Consider the following 23,211-nt stretch of genomic DNA (forward strand, 5'->3'; position numbering starts at 1 on the left):
TTCGATTATCTGAATATAGGCCAATGTCCACATGAGTTGAGTTTATCCACTTGTAACCCATTCAGCTTTGTATATAAGTTATACTTACACATAATTTGCAGTTAATCGTTTTATTTTATTTAGCATGAAAACGCCGAACCGTCAGACCGTATGTATGGTACCGGTACCGGTATGTGGTTCTGTGGTTTGTTAACTAAACTGTAAACATACCGGTACCCTAATCTATTTCGCCACGTCCCCCTTCCGATGATCAGGCGATGTATACATATGGTAAATATCGTGACTAAACGCCGGTACAATCAGACAATACCAATCTACTACTGTATGCCTGGCATCTACAGAACTGTGAAGTCTAGGTCTTCCAGCCAGAAACCACAGTCTTTTGTCTATCGACTCGTACTGTCCTCATTACGTCATCGCACGTCTGGATACAGGGATATGAATAAGGGGTTGGTTACCGCTACCACCACTACTTTTACACGGGTTCGCTCAAATCGAAGACTGAATTTGAAAAAAATTATAAAAAATATATATATAGACTAGAAAAATTATTTTAAACTTATCAAAAATACAATACACAAAACAAACAAACCGGGCGAAACTCAAGAAAGCCTAATCTTCAAATGAGGTTTAAAACACACGACTACTTGCCATTCGGAAGAAACTCATTTTATAAAATTGATATATTTGTTACAGAATTCGGTTTAGTTTTGTCCAGTTTGAGGCCATTATATAAAACAATCTGTGATCCAATTCAAATAGTTTTAGCCAAATCAGGTCAGAATAAATACTGTATTACACTTGCATTGTATTCTCACTGATTTCCCTCTGTCAATCAGTCATGTATCTTCTAACTATGGCGTGTTGTTTTTTCATCTCGATTTTAGAGTATATTGGATATTTTCTTTATATTTTCACCAAAGTTACATATTTCATTTTGTACTTTGTTCAGAGGCGTAGCCAGAATATTTTGTGCCCGGGGCAAACTATAAAATTGGCGCCCCAACCTCCACGTTTAATCATATTTTCTATTACATTTAATTGTATATGTAAAAACAATTCAAATTTTAATGGAACATTTTATTTAAAGAAGAAGCAAAGCTATACAAAATATAGCATATGTTCATAATGCCCCACTCAGTTACTGTCAAAGACGATTTACATAGTCACAATAAATTTATTTTTCTTGATTTCACTGTCGCAAACTGGTTAATCACGTCATCAAAATCTGTTTTTTCCAATGTTTCTCTTTCAACACTTAGAAGTGCAAGATCCCTGAGACGATCCTGTCCCATAGATGCATGCGAATACGACAAAATAAGTTTCAATTTGCTGAAAGACCGTTCACAGCTTGCAATGGAAACTGGTATTGTTAACAAAATTTGTAGAGAAATTCGCAGATTAGGTAAAACGTCGTCTCCAAAAGACACAATAAAACCAAGAAGAGCCACAGGAATTTCTGGTTGACCTTCAGTTCTGTTACTGAGCAGCATTCTGCAATCTCCAATTTCGGTGAAAAGTTAGTGGCCATTGATGTCCGCGTCGTAGAAATTTTCAAAATCTGTGCAATCTCGACGAATTGTCGAAAACGGCATTGGGGTCTTTTATCACAGTATAATATGTTTTATGTAACTCCGCCGCAAATTACGGTACTCTGACAACCACGAAATACAAAACCACGCATTACTCAAACCATCTAATAACATCATTCAACTAAATTCCGTTTCCATTTGTCTCTAGCACAAAACCAATATCAACTTACATCGGAGTGCGCAGGCAAGAACTTAACGATACAGATCCACGTAATTAACCCGGTGCATTTTGTTATCTAACGTTACCAAATCAAATTTTGATTTGTTTCCCGGCCAAATTTTTTGGCCATGTAATTACGATGGAAATTTAACCGTGCGCGAGCTATGCGCGTGATGACGTCGGCAGTCGACGTAAGTGCTCTGACCAAGCGTGCAGTTTGCCATGTACTAAGACTAGATGTCTGCCGCCGGTGCGATCTTGCTTGTGACCGTTTTTTACCCTTGTTGTGAAATTTTTGCAAGCCCCATTTTGGCGCCCCTGTACCTTGGCGTCCGGGGGCATATGTACCCCATCTCTCTCTCTTGAACGCGATGGTCATTGCTGACCAGCCGTGGCACTCTTGACAAATCCACGCCACTGATCCCGGTTCTGCGACAGTTTGAACAACTGAGACATGAGGTCCACTATGTCCTTATGTCTGACATCTATGGTGGCTCATCGTTGTCACGCGTAAAATTGAAAATAAAATTAAAAATAAAATTAAAAACTGAAAATAAAAGTAAAATAAAAAAAATAGTGGTGAAAAAACATAAAAAAAAATGGAAATGTAAAAAAAAAATTAAAAATAAAAACGAAAAAAAAAGAAAATCGAAATGAAAAAAAAAGTAAAAAAAAAAAAATAATTTGAATTGAAAGAAAACAAGAGAGCTACGCACAAATATATGGACACGTTAGACCAGAGCGAATCAGTCCTTACCGGTACCTTTGACGCTACCGGTACCCTCAAAAAAGTTCTGAACTTCCAGTAGCAAGAATTTTGCAGAATCAAAACGTACAGCCAGTCATGACACTGACTAAAATCCGTGTTCCCATGGATAAAAAATAATACAGCAAAATTTTAGACGAAATATCAAATTTCATAGAATTCACGCAAAATTTTGAAATAAATAAAAGTAATAGCCTTCTAGCGAAAAAATTAATCTTTAACCACTGAAAATTTCAAAGCAATTGGTCCAGTATTCGAAGAGAAAAGCGAATTTTTAAAAACGTGTCAAAGAACAAGAACAACAACATAATATTGAAACGATCGTTATGTCCACTACGTGTCCAATAAAAAGGTTGACAACGATGGTCCGCCTCGTGGCCCATCGTTGTCACGCGTTTTTATTTTGAGAAAATTTGCTGCTGCTTGGGACCAACGTTGTCAGGGAAAATCCTACGCGCACAAACGGTGTTCTAACTCACTTCGAATTTCTTTGAGCAATATATATTCAATATGAAAATCTTTTATGAATTCTCCATGCTACAAGTTGAACTACAAGTAATATAATTACAATAATGATAAGAGAATATACAATTGGATACAATTGGATTGGATGGATCATTGGTCAGACGTAAAGCGACTATGACCCCTTTGGTCAGACGGCATCGCACGAGTGTCCGGACAACTGAGCAGTTAAGCAGCATTCTCTAATTCAATTACCTTCTACACGTAAAAACAAATTTTCCGAATTTTCGTATTCAATTCTATATTCTTTTAACATTATTATAAATATATTACCTCTGGTTGAACTTGTAGCATGGAAAATTTATAAAACATTTTCATATTTAATTTATTGGATATTGCTCAAGAAAATCAGTAGTGAGTTAGAAACCCAGGGATAACATTTGTGCGCGTAGGATTATTCCTGACAACGTTGGTCCCAAGCAGCAGCAAATTTTCCACGAGGTGGACCATCGTTGTCAACCTTTTTATTCGAGTTTTTTTTTTTTTTCAATTTTTTTTTTGCATTGTTTTATTTCGTTTTTATTTTTCATTTTTTCTTTTTAATTTTTTTTCGTGTTTTTTCACCCCTATTTTTTATTTTGCTTTTATTTTCAGTGTTTTTTATTTTTCATTTTTTTTTTCAATTTTACGCGTGACAACGATGGGCCACCATTAGGGATGGGACGAGTCCGGCATTACAGAGATTCGACGAATCCGAGTAATAGGTCAAGGACTCGAATCGAATCCTCCGAGTCCGTGACGTCACAATGTAAAAGTAGAAAAACACGTTTTTGACCATACTACGGCATCGCGCGCTCACAAACATACGTCGTAGCTCTTATTTTATTCCTGATGGTTCCACAGATAGCTGTTAAATCAATTTAAAATTTTTAAATTTATTATGTCACGTGCGCAAATGGCAGATAGATACCAGTCTCTGTATTTACAATGCTTGCAATTTAGTAGTTCATGTAAACGTTCTAAAACGCTCCATGCTTTCCATTGCTCTCTTTTATAGTAAAAAGACTGCACGTAATAAACTCTATTTAAAAGAGATATTGATGAAATTCTCCCTTAGGTTGATTCTGCACATGTTTCATATTCATTTACGCGAATCGAAAATTCAAAAATATTGCGTTAACACATATTTTATTGTGTACCACATGTATACCGAAAGGGATAGATAGTTTGAAGGCGAGTGCCGCATCATTGTTATAAGCTATCAATAATTTTTAACTTGCGTTATATTATCTGAATATCTGTCGTCGTTTTTATCAGTGTTTATAATACACACGAGTGATATTGTCACATAATATCTAACCTTGAGTTTAAACTAGTTAAGATATGTAGTGAGATTTATAGGGGTAAAAGTACAAACATAGGCGTAAATTAGTAAAAACAGAATTGATTATAGACTCGGTAAAAACGACGTGGACTCGAAATTGAATCCGAATCCCGGCCCATCCCTAGCCACCATAGACATCCGTGTTTTGGGTCGTCCATGTTTTCGTGTGTCAGGCATGGTGCCAAAGAACAGGTCTTTTGTCAGACCTTCCGTTCTTGCAATGTGTCCCAGAAAACGCATTTTCCTGTAGCTTATCGCTTCCTGGAGTCTCTGTAGAGGTTTAATTTTTCTCATTCGTTTGTTCGCTTATCCACCCAGCGTATGGTATGCATACACCTGCTTCGAAGCAACGCAGGATGTACCATGTAACTTTTGGATCAATTAGGCTCGTCGTGTGCTGCCAGGCGTGACGTTGTTAATTAAGTAATATTCTGATTCGCCTGGCCCCAGTCAGTAGCGGTGGCGCTGGAAAAGCGTAGAGACATGGTCAAACAGAAGGCCAGGTATGAATAAAGATGGGTTCGAACCCCACAAGGTAGACATAGTTGTAGGGAAGGGTCAGCAAACAAGTCAGGTAGAGCAGCAGACAGGTGAGGTGGTCGAGGAAAGAAAGGGAAGCCGGCGGGCAAGAGAGCAGCGGAGTGGAAATACTGAAATATAAACCAGACAGGTCGGCAGCAGGCATAGACCAAAGAAAAGGTGGAAGGTAACCAGCGAGGTTGGATGAGAAAAGAGCAGCAGCAGCAAAAAAATCAGGTGATCAGACAGGTCAGGTGTGGTCGATGAAAGAAAGGGAAGCCAGAGGGGCCAGCAGCAGGCGATGAACCGACATGAATGAAGAAGCCGGAGTAACCAGTGAGGGGTTTGATGACAAGCGGCGGGGATACTACTGAATGGGCCAAATGGGCAGTAGGCGCAACCCAGTGCGAGCGCAGAAAAGAAAGTCAGGTGAAATGGGGTCCAACGCAAGCTATATCATTAAAGTGAACGAAAGTTGCAGAAACTGGTGAGGAGGCCTGAGGGCGACACTGAAAAAACTGATGAGAGAGAGAGCCAAGAAGAAAGAAATAAAGATGACAAAGGAGATTTGAAATAAAAACAAAATGCATGATAGGCCTAACAGGAAAAATGCAAAAATATAAAAAAAATAGTAACGCGGAGGGAAAAAATGGCCCCTCAAAAAAGATTAATAATATAGAAAATACGTAACGTTGGTTACCACCATTGCGGATTGAGAAAAAATATAGAAAAATGGAATGAAAAAAAAAACACCAAGGCCCCCCAAAGCAGTCGAGAAAAAATAAAACCGGTAAATACTGAATCAGAAACCAGAATGTTCAGCAGCAGATTAGGATAAAAAAAAATATGAAACAGCGGTGTAAAAAAATGAGTCAGGGCCAGTTATATATAAAACATATAATGACAAAAATAGGGCCAAGTTAAGAAAAAGATGATGTGATGAAAACCAGCGATATATATATGTACAAGAGTGGAGTGAAAAGCCTACCAAGGTACCAGTTAAAAAAAATTGAGAAAAAAAGTGAAATAATAAAAAAAACCACAACCGGTCAAGTGAAAAAATAATGAATGAATAAACCTTCAAATCAAATATATATGTTCTGTTCGTTTGTAAGTAGTACAAGAACTGTTTCCGAAATAATAATATGCGAATTTAATCATAACTTGGCCCTTAATTAGTAATGAATACTGAAATTAACTTATTTAATCTCAGATAACATAGAACACCAGTTTCTTTATTATTATTTTTTACTTTATATATATGGCACTAAAATTCTGAATGCTTAGGGCTTAAAGGCATGATCCTACCCTGAGTAGACAGAATGTGTTATGCAAATCAAGTTTTATGTTAAAATAGGATTTACATATTTACCCCGGGGAAAAGGAAAGCCGATACGACGGCTTATTCGTATGACGAACACACGCAGAGTAATCAGAGGTGCGACGGCGAGCGTATTTTTAACGCTCAGGATGATCCACACCGTCGCGCCGGTGTTCTTCAAGTTTAAACGACTTTAATAATAGCTGTGTAAGGTTTGTTATAAAATGTCAGAAAACTAAAAGCGAGCGTGGTGATGGTTTTAGAATCTAAAGATCATAAGTTCAACCAACCAAATGTGGTATGATGAATAGGCAGAAACGGATGAGGTGGAAAGATCTATATGGAACGGAAGTAACTGTGGGTCAGCTCAGCTGCTATTAAAGTCAGAAGCAGTAACACGGCATCCCATGCCACTTACTAATCTGAAAACGTGAGATGCATATGACACATTACTATACTGTCTGCAGATGTAAATTTCGCTCTATTTTACATCACATCTTTATCGTAACGAAAAAACTCTCTAAAAGTTAAAACTATACCTAAGTAAACACGTGTGGGTAGAATCTTAAACTCTGGTGTTCAAACAGCCACTATACTCTAGCGTTTAAACAGCGTTCCTTTCAAAATTTGAAAGTCATAAAGACTCGTATTGTGTGGTGGTTTCCCATGCATTTCTTCAGAGACCACATAATCAGACTAACTGCTAGTGGAATGAACCAGTAATTTACGGCAATGAAACAAATCAATACAAATACAGACAATCAATTTTGCTGACAAGACGACTTCATTTCAACTTCCCACCTGCCCGGAGTGAATGCGAAGAAAAGCACCAGATGCAATGAAACTATATAAATAATAAAACAAAAAGCACAATACAACTATTAGAACTTCTTGGGCAACTTACTAAACTATGAACAAATACAGTAGTAGAAATAAATGTTGAAACTGCAACTCACATTTTTGTTACACATACGACTGTGAACACACTTTAATTAAATAATATAACCTAAAAAAATCATGATATGTTTTATTCTATTAATTACTATACAGTATTAGTAACTAAATGTTGTTAATAAATTTTTTTTCCACTTTATAAGATTAAATTATTTCAAAATATTTTTATAGAATTATCATCAAAAGGTAAAATGTACACCAAAAAGTATAAAAATGGTGTGTCATCTGCAATTTTACATGATTTGTATAATTGACAAGATCCAGCATTTGAAGCTTGAAAAGCAAAAAGTGAATCTATTCTGAAATAGCAAAAGAGATTTTAAATTCCTGTTCTTCATACCAAATTTTGCGGGATAGAACCCAAAATAATATAGCAACTGATAAGACTAGACAAGGAATACCAAATAAAAGGAGACAGTACAAATAAAATTTAAAAGTATAGCGAAGCCTGTGTCACGAACTTTCGTTTTGAAAATCAGGCATTTGAGTTATTGTGGTTACTGCGCTGTCGTATTGACCAGGCAAATCTACATCAGAATTATTCACACTTGCTTGTTGGTGTGTGTTTGAAGCAGATATATCATTGTTTTTATTTTTTTCAAAAGACATTAGTTCAATTTCTGCTGCGTTTATTAATGGTTCCATTGTTGACATGGCACGAGATGGACTGGCAGAAGTCATACTAGATGTGCCAGGTTCTGAATCACTATGTTTTCGAATAATTTTGCAACCTAACAATGATTCAAGTTGCTCTGCATCAATATTGACATTTCCTCCAGTGCAGAAGCCCCTCGCGTGATCCATAAACAAATCCTTTAGAACGCTAAGCTCCTTGGTCAAAATTGAGATTTTAGATTCTAGTTGTTCATTTTCTTCCTGAAATGGTAATTCATGTGTATTTAAACAATGAATTCAGTTCCATAAAAAAGAAACCTAGGCTGATGCAAAGCCACAAAATGCTTGAGAGGTGATGTCACTACTTCACTAACAGTTTATCAATTAAAGTATAATGCATTATACAAGGTGACACAAATAACAGATTCCAGGTCATTTGGAACATTTCTAGAAAGAACAACTGAGACTTATATGTACAAAAATGCACAAACAGAAGTTTTAAAGTTGAATGAATTTATTTTTGTAGGAGCATTTAAGAAATTTATGGGTTCTGATTTTTTGGGTCGCCATGTGGCCTGTACAGAGGTACTAATAAAAATAACCAAAAGCACCTCAATAACTTTTTTCAAGACAAAAATAAGCTTGAGAACGTATTAATGTAAACAAATTTGATCTGAATAAAACAGTATTTGGTGGATTCTAATGGAAAAAATTTATTATATTGGACTGTGTGTGACATCGCTTAGCTATTTATAAATTTCAGATAGTGATTAGTGTAAATAATGAATTTTACCACCAAGTGTCCAAAATATTAATTATAAAGTATTCATAGCATCTTCAGCAAAAATCGTACCTTCAATTGCTCGACTTTTTGTAGAGTGTAAACAGATTTTTCACGAGTCTTCTCTCGACTCTTCTTAACAGCGACGTTATTCCTTTGTCTCCTGCGAATGTATTCTTCTGAATTCTTTTCCAAAGTCAAATCTTTTGTTCTTATTTTCCCAGGAGGTTTCACTTTTCCTGTGAATGCTCTTGAACTTGAGGGAACATTGGTAGTCGGAGGAGGAAGCATTTGTTGCGACAAAGGAACATGATTACTTGAACTTCCTTCTTGATGATTATGCAATTCAATTTTCGATGAAACTGTTGTTACATCTCCAGTTAATAAATTAATGTTGAAAGTAGAAGTTGGTTCCTCTTTACCTTCCATCTTCCAACACAACTACAAATATACCATAATACTGCTGTACTGTGATATGAAATTCATCAGATCATAATGTTATTTTCAATAACCTCTTCTAGATTAGCAGAATTTTACCAAATTCCCCATTAAATTTTTATATTATGATATTTTCTAATGTATAAATAGAATACAGGAATATTTTAGTTCTGTAGTTGGAAATAGGATAGGATTTACATATTTATCCCGGGGAGAGGAAAACCGATAACACGGCTTAATCATATGGCGAACCACGGCCTCTCGTCCGGTTAACAGTCCAGGTCGGGTATGGGATTAGTTAGCCAGGTATTTTGTTTTCGGAAGCATGGACTTGATGGTGGAGGAAGCCCAAACCGACCAGCGGTTACGTGAACCACTCTACGGCGGCGAAGAGTCCAGCAATCCTCTCGCACATGATCATCCCCGCATGGGATTCGAAATTGCGATCCCACGAAGGGTAATCAGAGATGCGGTGGCGTGCGTATCCCTAACGCTTAGCACGATGCGCCACACCGCCGAGCCATACCATCAATTTAATACTGTAATGATTTACTGTTTAATAGGCTACACGAAATACCATCAATTTAATACTGTAATAAGCAACATGGTTGACTATTCCAATGTTGAAATTTAAACGTGTGGTTAGTTTGAACAAGAAAATAGAACAGGAGCTCAGAGTGGATGCCTTTTCGGCTTTTGTAACCCACATGTTTCAGAATATTGAAAGGCCCAATTCCTGTAATACAATCCATCAGTCACTTCCATGGTTTAAGTATATTTCATAGCCTATCCTATCCTCCTTCAGACTGGATATGAAATCCCATGCCATTCTACCACGTGCTGATGTGATACCGTATAAACGCTAATCAACACTATAATACAGTAATAAGAGCCAAGACTGCCAGTTCGGTGTGGCTAAAATCAGAAATTCGAAAATAAACCTGTGCATAGCATCCACAATTTCTCGCACGGAAGATTATATTAGGGAAGGGAAAGGTTTATTGCATGATTATTTATAGACACTGTGCCATTTCTGAACATCGTATCACAGGCCTAATCAAAAAAGGAGAACTCATGGATAAAAATAAGGAAGCCCGCCATTACCACGATTGCGCAATCGATTACGCAATCAGTCCGGTTCGGTTCGGAACGCACATCATCAAAATACAATTCCAGATTGTTGCACCACCATGTGGTATTTAACAATGGTAATGAATTTTTGTCTAGTTAAGTCAAGTTTATTTTTCCAATCAGTAAAAATCAATCATATACAAATATCGACGATTTTACTCGCGAAGGGGAGCTGTAGTAACCGAAGCAAGTCGAGCAGAGACACCCACGGTTCTAATATCTAATTGAAAACTTCGGGAGTTTTAGTTACGGACCTAATGTTATTGTCGGCGTGTACCGTATAGTTTTGTCGGATTATATAACTAACATCTTTTATTAGAGAGAGATAATTGTTAGAGATTGTACTAAATAGCCATTAGACCACCAGGCGGACGGGGTATTCCCCTCTTCAGTTGGATTACTCGAAATGTGCTTCTGTTGTGGAGAATATTTTGGGGAACTTCGAAGGTGACCTGGCCAAGTAGCCATTAACGTGTTGACAATGGAAAGTTTTGGACGACGCGCACTGATAGAAAAAATTATGTACAGTAAATCAAACAGAATAATGACGCGGCACGAAATAATGGCATAGTAACTAGGGCTATAGTTTTGAGAATAATTGAAAAATTTAGAAAGTGGATCACACACATAGTTCAAAATATGCACATTTTGTTTCTTCTCGACAGGTAACGACATCGAAGTCAGCACGAAGCCGGCACACCTAGAAGCAATCTGCCATATCGAAAATAACATCCAAGAACCGAGTTTTATGACGTCACAATTGGTTACTGTAGCTCTATTGTGCTAGCCTAGTACAGTAGTATCGGCAGTAATTAGTTCAGCTTGCTGCTCAGTGCTCTCGATTGCAGTCATGTTTAATAAAATTTCAGCTTTTAAAAACTTAGGCTCGCTATATTTTGGGGGAAATTGGCAGCTATATCTGCAATAAACGAACTTGGTTGTGCTGGAATTTATAGTGAACCAAATTGTATAGTATGTCTCAAAGTTCTCAGCAGAATCAATGAAGAAAAACAATGTGGAGAGTCTTTCAAAAACAAATCATTCAAAGTTAAAATCAGTTATAAGCCTGAAATGTTATGAAAGTATTTTCAGCAGCGAATATAATAGCTGTATACTCGTATTTTGCTCAATGAGATATTGCAAAGCAGGAGAGGAGTTTCAGGAAAAGATATAGGAATTGAGGTTGTTTATTTCATAGGATCAGTTTGAAATTATCATCAAGGTTCAAGGTTATCAAGGTTATATTTTTGTTATGTAGACACCATATGTGCTTAACAAACTGGCTATGGAATTCATTTAACCATTGCGAGGAAACCGAAAAATCTACCAGTAGAGCTTTGGTTGAGTGATTGCACATTAGGGAACACTCCGAATTATGTTTCTCGAGAGGAAGGAATTGCTCAATTGATTTGAGACGGTATCAATCATTAAATTTCGTTGGTTGAAAGACGGTTGAGAAAATCCTGTTTAGAATACAGAATAAGGTTCAGTGGAGCGCTTGGCTGCAATTTAAGATGCGGTTAGGAATGTAATTGAATGTTAGCGCGTAGTGATTAGTGTTCCAGTGCACATCTCCCATTTCACTGTAACAGCTCATTCTATGCAAAGTCAGTGGGAGATTACGGAATAAGTCGCGAGTGTATCCGATGCTGCTTGGTGACGCCGACCGCGACGGAATACAATGATTATTCCAACCGGTGAACAGGCGGATTGAAAATGTTTAGTAGCCATAGGAATACTTATGCAACTTTCTGTCCCCGGTTAAATCATGAAGTCAGTACTTTCAAAAGCCCGCTTCGTTTTAAATTTGAAAAAGGCCGAATTAAGAAAAGCAGCGCTAAAATATATAAAGGTCGAAAGACTATATCTCTGTAAATTATATTTTAGAATGCGACCCGATTTGAAAACGTATGATCCATTCGCCAGGGAGAATCGTATTTTTTTGTTCCACAACAACTATTTATCTGTCCGTGTATTCGTTAGTTTCATCTTTCGGCAAAAAGTTTTAGATAAACTTGTCTTGTCTCTGTAATGTATTACTTGGAGTCAAAAGGACATTCTAGAGTTCCTATGTTTAGCTAGCGTCGTGTGTGCTTATGTATCCATTATAATCTATGTGTAATGTTTTGATCAACAGATACAAGTTCCGGCAATACAACATACTGAATCGTAAATCAGTCTTTCAGTGCTACTAGGAGTAGCCAGATATAATATAAGTACATAACGTAGCAGAACATAAGAGTCTCAAAAAACTTCATCCTAAGACAAAACGATTTGGTGCTGTTCCTAATGTTAGTTGTTATTTCGATGACGATTCTCAACGTAGAAGGAAGTAAGTTCAAATAAATGTGAGAACAATAATATATATGGACCCAAAGTTGATTATCTCGCAGCAACAGCTGCCATTCATAGAGCACTAACTCACAAAAATCGACTGTCGAAATAGGATTTTTCATGACCAACATACGCCAATTTCGTAGTTAAAAATTGAAGTACGTTGCGTTTCGTCAAAATACGAGAGCGTTCAGTTGGCGGAAAACGTTCTGAACCCGGGTTCGGATAGTTGAATAGATCAGAATCTGCCTTCCAATATTACCGACTCCATAGCCCCACTACCTTGATAAATTTTTGTGTAAACTTGCTCGATACTAGCTTCCATTTGATGCAGATAAGTTACTACCCGAGTGTAAAATGTGACCTCTTGATTGATTCCTGAAACGCAATGTCAGTAGAAGCCTGTTGAAATGAGACTTCAAGCTAATGCTGTGAAAATATGGTGAAACAAATATTATTTGACTTAAATTATGATGTTTCAATATTTCATATATTGTAAAACAGACATTTGTGATTTATCTGATTTTCATTTTGCATTTATTTACGCTGCATTCAGTTTTCGCGTCCCCCGAGATGTGGTTTCGCGGACGTTGTCGAGTAAGTGTAGTCTATTTCATTTTGCTCTCATCTTTTTCATGGGTCTTCCACATTTAGCATTGAAAGAGCCATTTGGCATCTATATAACGTCAAACTCAAACCTACTCGAAGCCGCAAGATCTACCAATTATGATGCAATATTCTAGTTCTTACTAAAAAGGAAATAAAATAAATTACGAATGATGAAATAATTCAATTTACGAAAGGAAAAGAACTTGGAAAATAAAGTTTGCTTTGACAGATTTGAATCACATTAGTACAATCTATTTTTACCGCTCTCGACTTATGCCCGCTGTGATGTGTAATTAGTGAGTAGTATTCGACTTTATGCCCCCGACTTTCATTGAATCGCCACTGACTCTAACAGAAAACTGCTGTAGCCACTTTGCTTCACAGGAGCCAGCGCTCCGAAAACAAAAAGCCGCATGCGGCTCCGGAGCCGAGCCTCAGGTTGCCGATCGATGGCATATAGGGAACTGTGGTAAACTATACAGATTGTAGTCAGAATCATCATTACCGTCAGTATCAATAAACCATTGTGGTAGTAATGGAAATTTTATTATTTCTAATAACGCAAACGTTGATACTTGCGCGACTACGTATTTAGTATGGATGTAATTATGGATCTTCAAAAGTGCAATGAAAAGCAATAGAGAAAATTATGCTACAGCACCGATTACGACGTTTTTTGTAACGAACTCATAAGAACACGGATGAATCATTACACCAAATAGAAATTTACATTTCCCCATTTATAATGTTTTATTAATTTATTTTATATTATACTTATTTCAGGCTAAAATCTCGATTTATATTTAGTTTTTTGAATAATTCGAAATATATATGTAACATTAGCTGGCAGATAGATTTGCATTTTATCGATACAAAATTTATAACAAATAAATTTGAAGTATTAATTTTGAATAAAAGATCAACTGAAAAAAAGAGAGCGGTGCAAGATATATATATGAAAACGAAATCCAAAACGGAGTGGTAGGCTACGGGTTCGCAATCTGTCACATCAGGACTTGGCCTGACCATCAGATCGCAAACGCGAAACCGTAACAAGATGCTTGATTTTTATATTTTGATGACGACATTGCACATTAAAAAAACGAATCTCAAAGAGCTCACCAGTTCTTTTTTAAATGAACAAAAGTAATACCCTTTTAGCAAAAAATACGATCTTTAACCACTGAGAAGCAATTGATCCTGTGTATAATGAGAAAAGAATAACAAACAACAAGAATAAAGATATAAAATGACAAAACGATCCATAAGTTCACTTCTTGTTCCAAATCAATCCCCAATGGATTCGTATGGACTCTCGCCGCCATCATGAAACATAAAAAAAATCTTGCATGCCAGATTTGACCCTATAGCTTCACATCGTTTGTTTATTTTAGATTTATTTTGTTAGCTTTTATATTGGTGCTCAATTCACCACGGTGTGTATACATCAAATTGTGTAAGTTTACTGTATAGTTCCTAATTTTAAAAACTCGTAACATTTCAATATCCATGCTATAGCTTGAACTCATCGGCCTTTATTACTACCCAAACAAAAGCTTAGCAATAAAGATATAAGCGAGAGGCAGTTGCAACCTGGGAGTGACAAAATCGATGCGGGCATTCAGTGAACAGCTAATAAAATTTACCTAATAGAGATTACCTAGCTTCACTCAGAATTTAATTACCGAAAAAAGCTTTTCAATATTCTCATTCCCGTTCCCAATCGATGCCCTCGAGTTCAGTTCAACTTCTGTTCCAAATTATTTGTCACCTTGATATGAATTTTAATCCTTTTTAAAAAAAAGTAGTATCGAAACTGTTGTGTTCAGTTTTTTTTTCATATAAACTTTCAAAATAACGCGCTTTCTAATGTTGACTAGATCTGCATATATTGTAATGCCTAACTTTTTTGGATTATGTAAATATTTTTCTCAATTTCAATACTACTTTTGACTGAAGAAACAAATGCATGTTTTCGAAAGGTTAGCAAAAGATTTCGCTTTAATTCTCTGAATAATAAAAATTGCGCATTCACTATAAAAAAGATGAACGATTAACATAACGTTTAACGCCCAATTATTTAGTTTTGGGAAATTTTGTACATTTCTGTGGTTTTAATATGTACCGTATGGAAGCATGGAAATCAATTTTTGACATCAGAAATTGATGAAAAAATTATATCGCAACGCGTGACTAATGGCCATCTGTTGTGAACTTGACTCTTCAAGTACTTCTTTTAATGTTCTGTTAAACTTTATCGATCCTGGCTAAGCTTCGGATGAATTAAACATACCGTAGGTATTCCTCAGCACCGTAGATTTATATATAGCGGAATAACAACAACACAAAGATTTGTAAATTGCACTTTTATTCGCGTCATACACACGGAATAGATACTAATTGAAATATGTTTGAATAACAGAATAAGAAAAATAATCAAAAAGTAAGATAAAGAATATGAACAATTCAAGTTTATTATTACAGTATGGCGAAGATGGCTTGAAAAATGAAGAAATTCGCACTAGTACCCTAATGATATTACACCAAAAACAACTACATAATAAATGTTAGTTGTCTGGGACTCTGGGAGATATACTAGAGCGACAAAAATAGACAGGTAAAACTACAGAAAGAACAATGATGGAGGAATAAAACGAACAGGTTTTCAATCTAATCATAGCGTAATACAAACGATTTCACTCGCTTGGAATAGCTGACAAAAAGAGATTGACAATTTGTACGTAATTAACAAAAAATTGATAATTAGCCCCTTGTTATAATTGCAACCCTGAATGCAATCGCCATATTCTACCATCAAATGAATAAATTTTAAAACGACGCGAAACATTTTTCATATAATTTCAACAACATTAGAGTAGTGGTGGTTACATGGTTCCAATCACAATTTCAATGGCCTACTTAGTAAATGGCATATTTGGCTGTGTTTCAATTATTTTGAAGCAAATTAGGCTTGTCGACAGTTAGCTAATTTGAAACGAATGAACTGACAAACTTTTTTGACCTAAGTATTTTTATAATATGAAAAAAGTCATCTTCAGTTTGTTGTTAACATCAATTATAAGTTCGAACGACGCAAGCTATAACGAATGAGCAAAGGCGAATCAAATTCAAACTTCACAAATAAAAATTTATTAGCTAAATGTGTTTTGATTTGGAACAATAAATTGTGCGTCAACTAATGAATTTCGTTACATGGATTTAAAGCTTAATTTAATTTTGTTACATGGTCAAGTCAACTGGAAAAAATTGATAATTATTTTCGAATAAATACCGAATGAAAAATGCCCGAAAAACGATAAAAAAAATTGTCAATAGCTGAAATTAAAAAAGCCATTTTCACTCCGTATACACTCCATCGATTTTCTCACTCTGAAAATCAATAATAATGCAATACAAAGTTCAAAGCCCAATAAAAACGCGATTACATCGTATGGAAACAAGTGAAATATTAAAAACAAGATAGACGAACGTCAATAATATAAGAATAAGGGCATTCCAAAATATGGTGAACAAGGAGATACATTATAAGCAACAGTGTGTTACTATTTGTTGCTGCATCACACAACACAGCAATCGATTTTTGAATTAAGTTAACCTTTTTCATATTTATTAACTTGGAGGTTATTTCAATGTTTATTGATTGTGGTGCAGTCAAGTAGAAGATATGGATTGAATAGAGTTTGGTGATCTGTAGAGTGAAAGTATATCAATACGACTTTGACTAGACTGACTTGTATTCAATCGTCTAGAAATAAACAAACAAATACTGAAAATCGATACCATGCCGTAAGGTTGTTTTTAAAGCGGGATGCCAGAAAGCTTTTCGTTGGCGGTTTCTAAGTAATTGAATTTTGTCAAACATAAAAGACTTTGTTGTACTCGTTTCCACCTTAAGGACCTAATCACTTGGTCATAAAAAAATGAAATATGCCAATAATATGGCCACCAAGCAACACAGGATTCACATAGTTCTAACTTCAGTAATTAAAGAAAGGAAAACAAGCACTAGTATAAAGAAATCACAGACGACGGTTCTTCGTTTGTCCATAGCTTATTTAGAAGATTAATTCATGCGTCAGGGCTTTTCTGTTTACTAGAACATCACCCTGGAATAGCAAAAGCATATTCAAAACTATTACTCATAATAATAATATGAAATTTGAGCTTATATTGGAAGAGTATACAGCAGCTTAACGTAATATATTGTATTCTAATAGGACGATCGGGTAGTTCAAATAACAAACAATCTTCGTGAAAACAAAATAACGATAGAGCGTTTGATAAATTTATTATTCATTCTGAAGAAAAAGAGAAATTTAACTCAATGTAAAATATTATTTGAATCCGGAAAAAAATATTTATTTATACATGATGATATTACAGTAGATTTTTCAATTGGGTTTGGTTGTTTTATATAGGGCAAATATTTTCTTCGTGACCAAAATAGCTAAACGCTGATTTTTGCACGTAGGCTTGACCGAATAGCACCGGATACGTTTGGTATACGGTAATTAAGCTAATGCCCCCAAACATCGTGACGGTAAACAACGATCAATGAAATCGTTCGTTATTTTGTTAAATTCATGAACGTGAACGGAAACTTAATTCCACTGAGAAAAGTCGAACGTGCCGGTGAATCACATTATTACGTCTACTGTCGCTTTATTGAGAGCTGATGTCGATTAAAAGACAATCTGCTTTATATTTTTAACAGTCAGTATCAAGCACATGAGCCCGTTTTGTTTGTCTGATATGAGTTAGGTGATCTAAAATATATCTCTCGAATTGAAGTTCCATGAGAAATGTCAACTAGCATTTACTTTGTAAGTAAAATTTAAACGTTTCTACTTGTCTGTCAAGCTTCATCTCTTTCCATATTCACCCATCCATACTTGGCATGAATTTTACAAATTCGACGAAACTCCACTTCAGCGCGTCTTTGCGACAACTGATTCAATCGACGTTTCTGACGACGACTGACAACAGCTCCACCTTGTGTCAAACCAGACGCAACTTGCACCAGTAAAGATTCGATCGTGTAAGCACTAGACCAGCCTTGGGACGTAAGTACTTCCATACAAATCGCTCCTCCGTCCATTATGAACCCATTGTCCAAATAAGGACCAACTAATCGCAGAAAAGGAGGTTGAAAAGGAAATAGTTCGGGAAAACTGAGACGAAATTTGATACTTTCAGTGCCGGTATCTTGCATCGATTTCCATAAATCAGAGGTTTCGTCAACTTTTAGTAGTCGTACATCCCATTCAAATATATTACTATCATCAACAAGATTGACTTCAAATGCTGAGTTTGGAAGGGACGTTGCTCTGGTCATGTATTGAAGCTCACGCATGACACGGCGATTTCTGACCTGTAAAAACCGACAATATCTTGTTTAGTTACTAGCCTATGTATTTGTCATGTATGACAGCAGACATGTATGGACTAAGCTTAGGAGGATAATACATTTCCTTAAAATTGCTTCCTATTCAACATTATTTCATACAGGATGAGAATTATCTTGAATGCAGTTTGGTGAACTATAAAACCAATGTTGAGATTGAGAATAAATAAAGCACAATGTAGGATAGCAAAACAATGTAATCTGCCCACTTTTCAAATTTCTACATTAAAAACTCCATCAGGACATGATATGGAAAGGGCACTAACGCATACATAGCAAAGCCAAAATTATCAATTGTTATCAGTCAAAATTATCTTCCCCTGATGAAGTTTTTCTCTATAAAAAATATATACCGGTATATATATAATAATTTGATAAATTGAATACGGAAAAATTACTTGCCCCTTTTCAAGTCCCCTGAAAACAATATTCCAGACTAATTATCCACAAAATGTCACATTAGCCCTTGATACGAGTCAAAAGAATATATATTTATATAGATGGTAATCAGCGCCTTGACTTTCGAAATTTTCTATTTTGGGATTGTTCGTATGAGTATAAATAAATTTGGTATTTTGAAGAAGAACAAAATCTAGTGAGATTTATTGATCTGCTTTATACATATATATATATCATTATCGCGTCTATATTAAATATAGACAATGCATACCTAACGAAAAGCATACGCCCTTGTATCGGCTTAACTGTACATGTTTTCACACAACGTCTGTAAATTGGGTCGATAGATGTTGATATTCGCCGTCTTTATAGAAAAACTATTTTGAGTACCAGATCCAGTGATTCAATTTATGATAAAATTTGCACATAAAATAACAGATAAAGATATAAATAATAAATTTTACAGCCAGGAAACGTCTGTATTAATTGATTGTTAGAACCAAATTCAGAACTATAAGAACATAAAAAGTTATGGATGATATACTTGAGCTCACTCACCGTGGCAGATTGTGAAATATCGGAAGTTATTTTGAATGTCACAGTGTTCTTCTGTTGCTTATTAGTTTTCGCCTCTTCTTCAGGTCGTGATGAACTATCAGAAACCGTTGGATTCTTTTTCAGCTCTTTGATTTGCTTTTCGTTAGCATCGACAGAATCTTCCTTTTCTGCCTCTGATTTTTCCTTCTTCAATTTGTTCTTATTTGGTTGTTTTTCCCGTTGAATGGAATGGGGTGAGGGATGACAATCAATACGAGGTGAACTTGTAATGTTCTGAATCGTTGAAGACGCAGAAGAGCTTTGATGCGACGCAGAACGCTTTCTACTACGCGTAATATAACGCGCGATACGTGCTATTACGTTAGGCATTTTTTTTATTATATATTATTGGAAGTATTTTTATTGCTGAAAAAAATAACATTCTTATATTACTCACAATATTTTAGCATACTGTAGTAATATCATTTCCATCACAAATTTATATAATCCCTTTTGGTTGTGATGGGTCTTCAAGTAGGCAAGTGCATCGTCATACATGACGGTGAAAATGGAAGTGAACCGAAGCTTTTAAAAAAAAAAAACTATCCACAAGGATAAATGTTTCGAATCCAAGATGCCCAAACACTTCAGCTAGTCAGATATGACTTCAACTATCTAACTTTAGTTAACAAAATGTTTGCTGTATCGTACCTCACTATGTATTTTAGTTGAACATATTGTTTCATACTGAAATCCAAATTTTGCTAGCGAGGAATCTACACAGTTCGTCACAGGATTAAATGCGTCCGTTGTTTGCTACGGGACAGCTAACTGCATATAGAGATACATAACTGGATGTATTCTGCATATTTACAAGTTACAGCTCTTAACTAACTGCATGTAAATAAACAAACACATTCCCACCGGTCAATAACTCGCAGCGCAAGAAACGCTCGCTTGTCGAAACGTTGACTGCGTAAACCCGAGCTCCATATCTGAGGCCTCATTTTATTGATTTTCCGATTCAGAGAAGACTTTTTCTCATAATACGATTATCTGAGCGAAAGAATGCCATTCGAAACAATATATATTGCTGTATTACGTATATATATATATATGCGCATAAATCCAGAAGAACCTAACAAATCTCAATATATTACATAATATAGATTGATATACTATTAATAATAGACAGCGATATAACTTTGTTTATCTCTGCCGGTACTCGATTATGCAACATAACTTACGGTCAGGCGTGCATGTACACAATCACGAGAGCCTGAATGCGCGCGTACTTTTATCTCCCTACCGGCATAGAGGCGAATCCCACTAAATATCCGTTCTGGCAAAATCCCTTTACGTATTCTGGAACATACATATTTAATTTCTGTAAAACAAGCAAACACGGCCATCACCGAAGAAATCGTTAAACATGCAGACGTGCCACAAGATTTCGTTTCGTGCTTCCATTCAATTTACCCCAATTACGCAACTCATGACATTTACTTAAGTTAAACAGACGACACAAATCGCTCGGACCGATTTCTGATTCCGTCGTCTTCGAAATGCACTTCAATCAAATTAATTTCACCCTTTTGCTTTCCTTTGCGTATAATAGGCATCCAATTTGCCAAAATCTATTTACTGATGAATGATGTTTACCACACGTAACGTGATGCTAGCTGACTTTGACAGCCATATGGTCAGCAATGAGATTCAAAATTTTTGTCAGCCGGTTCCTTCACAAAAGTTATATTTTTCAGCCGGTTCTATTACAAACAGAACATTGACAGTAACCGGCAATGCTAACCGGTTCGCTGATCTCATAAAATTCCGTGAGACGGTATTATTAAACCTGTGCGAACCGGCTGGATCCCACCACTGCATATGACCCTATTGCTCCAATCACAAAATATTATCCCCAGAAAGCGGAAACAAAACAAAATTTTTGTTTTTGCTGTAACATACAACAACAGAATTTATCAAGCTGTGCGCGCGTTTTCCCATTTCTTTCCCCCCCTAACATGAAATTGTAAATTAAAGTTAAGACTAATATTTTATTTTTAACGGCTATCTGAAAAACATGTAACCAAGAACTAAATCGTAACTAACGACATAAAACATTGGGAAGGAAACGATAAGCTAATTTTCTTACGCAATTACAAGGTAACCCTGAATAGCCTGGTACGAAATAAGTAATAACAACTTTTTTACAGCCGATATACCAGACTAGACTAATGATAGAAACATGTTGCAATAACCAATAGTCATTCATTCCCCTATCACTCCAAAATGTGAATGTCGGCGCCTAATGAAATATTGATGACACTTTTACAATACACATCCAACCGTAATAATATATCTTGAAGAGATTGAAAATCTGTCCTTTATGCGATGGAGATACTAATTAGCCCGACATCGTTAGGTAGCCGACTGAGCTTTGCCTCATCGACAAGATAATTCAAGCATTAAAATTTAAATTATGTCGTGTGAGTGCTCAGTATCATTGGGGAGTAGAGATTAGAAGGAAATTGGAATGCATCGCGAACCCTAAATAATGCAGACAGTTCTGTCCAAGAAATTATTACACTTTCGAAAAATGAAAACCAAGCAAGATATTATGTTTGGCGTTTATGAACAAAAAATAAAACGAATAATGACTTGTTTTTCATTTGAGCCAAAATTGTCAGAAATCAATTCGCACGGGAATATGATGGAATCAACAGCAGTAATTTCTTTAATCACATTTACCGGATTTAAAACGACACTGTGGCATATAAAAATGCAATCTCGAACACGCGAGTGACTATTTATTTTTTTCATGGTGTATCCATGACAAACCAGAAAACTAGTTTCAATAGCAGGAATATCTACCTCCTCGAAGACAACACTAGTACACTTATCATGTAAACAAGATATCATTGTGATTGATGGTGAAATACCCAAATACACACATAGTAAAAACTGACAATGTCCTTTAATGTCTAAAAATCTGTCTCCTTAATGTCTAAAAATCCTAATTTTTTCCTGAAGTGATCGAAACAACTCAACTCGCACTGATATCAAACACGTCCACTCTTGAAACAAAAAGCAATCGCCCATGTCGGCTGGTATTGACATTTATATATATTTGAAAAAGCATAGCGATTTAATTCAATTTTGTACTCATTGAAGAAAACAGCTGTTTAGCGGTTAAAATCGCACCATGCTACGAAAATCGATTGAATATGGCCAAACGTGACGAATAGAATAACTACATATTGTCCTTGGTTAGTCGATTTTCCCAACGCGATATCACACAATAGTTTAAAGGGAGACGCCTTCGACTTAAAGAACCCCGTAAACAATAAGCTTTACCGAGATTAATGTAATTAAATCGCGCTATTAGACGAACAAAATATGTTCGCTGGCTTTTAAAGAGATTGGTTATAAATTACATCGTTTATACGGAATTAGCAGTTTTGAGTTAGCGAACAGATTGCACCTTTTGTTATATACGAGAGAGAAAATGAAACCTGGGAATCCACACATTTGATCATGGACATTTGTAAATGAATACTTTTATTTTCGCTGCAGGTCAAAGCAGCTGAAACTTCGAAGCCTATTTACTACACCGAAATATGTTTACGTTCTAGCGGCCGAAAGTATGATTAAGTTTGCGTAATGTGACTCTTCCGATTACAGGTTAATATTAAACTTTTTAATTATAGGCAAAATTCAGACGTCTTCAATAGTGTCATAACGCAAACAAAAAAATATTAACGCTCTTTTGTGGATTAAAGGA

General features: G+C 35.8%; 2 protein-coding genes across 3 annotated transcripts; both read right to left on the bottom strand.

Annotated features, from left to right (window-relative positions):
• Positions 1-7,038: 7,038 nt before the first annotated feature.
• LOC120333447 (uncharacterized) lies at positions 7,039-9,151 on the bottom strand. The gene is made up of 2 exons (XM_039400875.2): positions 8,627-9,151; positions 7,039-8,034 (listed from the first exon to the last, which is right to left on the bottom strand). The coding sequence occupies exons 1-2, from the start codon at positions 8,981-8,983 to the stop codon at positions 7,612-7,614; spliced, it is 780 nt and encodes a 259-aa protein (XP_039256809.2). The 5' UTR covers positions 8,984-9,151; the 3' UTR covers positions 7,039-7,611.
• A 6,266-nt stretch (positions 9,152-15,417) lies between these two features.
• LOC144431298 (ubiquitin-conjugating enzyme E2Q-like protein 1) lies at positions 15,418-19,875 on the bottom strand. Of its 2 annotated transcripts, XM_078119257.1 has the most exons (3): positions 19,449-19,875; positions 17,936-18,458; positions 15,418-17,193 (listed from the first exon to the last, which is right to left on the bottom strand). In XM_078119257.1, exons 1-2 carry the CDS (start codon positions 19,815-19,817, stop codon positions 17,943-17,945), a joined length of 885 nt encoding a protein of 294 aa, XP_077975383.1. In that variant the 5' UTR covers positions 19,818-19,875; the 3' UTR covers positions 15,418-17,193; positions 17,936-17,942. The 2 variants fall into 2 exon arrangements, with proteins under 2 accessions (XP_077975383.1, XP_077975382.1); XM_078119256.1 differs by having other exon boundaries at positions 15,418-18,458.
• Positions 19,876-23,211: the final 3,336 nt, after the last annotated feature.

The sequence above is a fragment of the Styela clava genome, chromosome 13, assembly GCF_964204865.1.
Source record: "Styela clava chromosome 13, kaStyClav1.hap1.2, whole genome shotgun sequence".
Classification (NCBI taxonomy): Eukaryota; Metazoa; Chordata; class Ascidiacea; order Stolidobranchia; family Styelidae; genus Styela; species Styela clava.